At 33.4% G+C, this 2500-nt stretch overlaps 3 protein-coding genes across 3 annotated transcripts in view; 2 read left to right on the top strand and 1 right to left on the bottom strand.

The window, feature by feature from the left end:
- LOC144959462 (uncharacterized) overlaps nucleotides 1-2500 on the bottom strand; it is a 382226-nt gene that overhangs the window by 170458 nt on the left and 209268 nt on the right. The gene's annotated exons all lie outside the window — the stretch shown is intronic.
- Nucleotides 1-2500, top strand: part of LOC144959463 (uncharacterized) — a 189690-nt gene that overhangs the window by 66165 nt on the left and 121025 nt on the right. The gene's annotated exons all lie outside the window — the stretch shown is intronic.
- Nucleotides 1-2500, top strand: part of LOC144959465 (uncharacterized) — a 51643-nt gene that overhangs the window by 20016 nt on the left and 29127 nt on the right. The window contains exon 9 of the mRNA XM_078892070.1: nucleotides 1365-1662. Within this exon, the coding sequence (XP_078748196.1) occupies nucleotides 1365-1603 (239 nt within the window). The 3' untranslated portion in view covers nucleotides 1604-1662. The remainder of the gene's footprint in view (nucleotides 1-1364; nucleotides 1663-2500) is intronic.

Here is a 2500-nt window from a genome sequence, read left to right as displayed (position 1 = left end):
TGATTGTCTATATACTTTTCTATGAGCATTCGAAGATTGCAAATGCCCTCTCGAGTACCACTGTTTTTCCTAAATCCTGCCTGTTCTGGGCCGACATTTCTGTTGATGTCAGATATTTTTCTGAGAATAATGATTAGAAGGAGCTTTAGGGTATGGCACATAATACTAATGGTTCGGTGATCTGAACACTCTGTGGCTTTTGATTTCTTCGGTAGTACTATAAAGACAGATGTTTTCAAGTCTTCTGGGATGTACGCTGAGCTGTACATATCATTGCACAGGTCTGTGAGTTGCTCTTCACCAAAGTTTCCCAGTGCTTGTAGGGCGTCTGTTGAGATGTTTTCCACACCAGTGGATTTTCCTTTGCTCATTTTCTTCAAGGTATCTTTAACTTCAGATTTGATGATTGCTGGCCCTTGAAAGAAGTCTGCGATTGGCTTGTCTGGTCTATTGTCTTTAAAAAGGTCTTCCACATATTCTTTCCATCTTTCTATGATTTTTTCACTTTCAAACATAATATCTCCGTCTTTGCTTTTGATGCCTTTTTTCCAAGGCCAAATTTCCCGACACTACATGTTGATTCTGGGCTTCCAACTTTTGCGTTGAAGTCTCCAATGATGAAAACAATCTCATCTGATTTTGTTTGTTTTAAAGCTTGTTCAATATCAGAATAAAATGTTTCAGCGTTTTCGTCTGGTTGGTCCACGGTAGGAGCATAGCATTGAATTATTATGATATTATGATTCTGGGTACAAAACCAGCCTGATATGAAAAACACTTCCATCCAATATCATGCTTAAAAGACATATATTTCGTGACTTTTGTAAAGCTAACTTTTACCTTAACCTTTAAAACATTTTACCAACGTTTGCAGATAACGATTATAAAACACTCAATGTGATTCATAAAACATAATTGCTACAATAATTTAGAAATATAATAAAGGAAGTATTTTGAAATTAAGTTAAATCTAGACAAAACTTCAGAGGTTTGCACTGCTCGCGTCTGATCACAATTTGATACACTCGGTATTATAGACGATTAGATTAAAATGATTATTTGTCAACGTATATTAATATTAACACAACAGAAAACATTTAGAATGTATTGACATATCTACAACATTTTGGAAATTTTAAATATTGAATATTGAATCAAGAGAAATGTATTTGGAAAATCAAAGTTACTAAAAGATGTCGAGCTACTCAATTGAATGATGATAATATCCCAATTCTACGATCTAAGAAAGTAAATAGTCGGGATAATGATCCACAAACAAATTACATCTGTTCATAATCCAAATTCAGACTTCAAATCAACAGAAGCGGCAAACAAACCTAATTCGGTAATACTTACTTCCATAGAACCACCATCTTCTTTACCTGTGATGACAGTCAACAATGGACAACCTGTACCAAATGGCGATGTTGTAGCAAAAACCAGCGGTGAAAATGTCGTGGTCAAGTGTCAAGTCTATGGAGGTTATCCAGGGGTCAACAAGGTCATCACGACATGTGCTGGTAAAGAAAATGTAAACAATGGAGAAACAGTTACACAGACTATACGAGTGGGGAAGGAAGATAACAACAAAGGATGTGTGTAAGGCTGATCATGTGACCGGATGTTATGATAAAAAATCTGAGTTAACATTGAATGTTCAATGTAAGTAAAAAGTATGGAATAGAATACACAATTAAACGACATATAAGTTAATTGCCACATTACAATATTCTACAGAGCAATGCATGTTAAGAGTTACTTTTACCAAAGTCACGAATGATCTAAAGGCTATGACTGAAGAAGAATATATTTGTGATTTGGTGGTGGATTGATGTTTAAAATATATTGACCTCCTGTGTAGAATTATTTAAAAAATCAGAATCTTTATGTCTTAGAGACTGCAATGTATAATTATTAGAACAAGACTATTATATCAATGTTTAAGAATCATTGACCCTCAGTAAAAAAAATGGTAAAAGTTTTTGTATTACAGATGGTCATTAGATGGAGGAGGTTAACACGGAGTGAGAAATTATATAACTAATATACGGAGATAAAAATTACCTCTACGATAAAATCATTCCGAACCAAGTTTTTCATAAGGGACACAAATTGTAGATATTTTCATTGAAATATTGTTCAGTAATTTCCTTCTCTGGCCAAAAGATGAATGTATTCTTCTAAATGGTAACAAATGTTCTTGGTATTTCATATTCGGTCGATATCAAATGTAAAAAAAGCACTTTTTTTTTTTTTTTCAACTGCTTGTGGTTTGGGTAAAAACTTTCAAGTGTTTACTTTGGGATAAAAACTTCGCAAAAAGCAGTAAAAAAAAATTTTATTCTGATCCCAAAGAAAAATATAGTTTTAAATTCCCAAAAGATAATTTATTAAATATCACATGTTATAAATTTCCAAAACCCCAATGTTAATTTTGACCCAAAACCGACACACCAAGTGGAGGAATACAAAGTTAACTCAGAGCATTCAGAACTACGGT

The sequence above is a fragment of the Berghia stephanieae genome, chromosome 14 (assembly GCF_034508935.2).
Source record: "Berghia stephanieae isolate SIO BIC M18660-M18661 chromosome 14, UCSD_Bste_1.3, whole genome shotgun sequence".
NCBI lineage: Eukaryota > Metazoa > Mollusca > Gastropoda > Nudibranchia > Aeolidiidae > Berghia > Berghia stephanieae.
The sequence above is the reverse complement of the archived record's forward strand: the minus strand, read 5'-3'. Positions and strand labels throughout refer to the sequence as shown.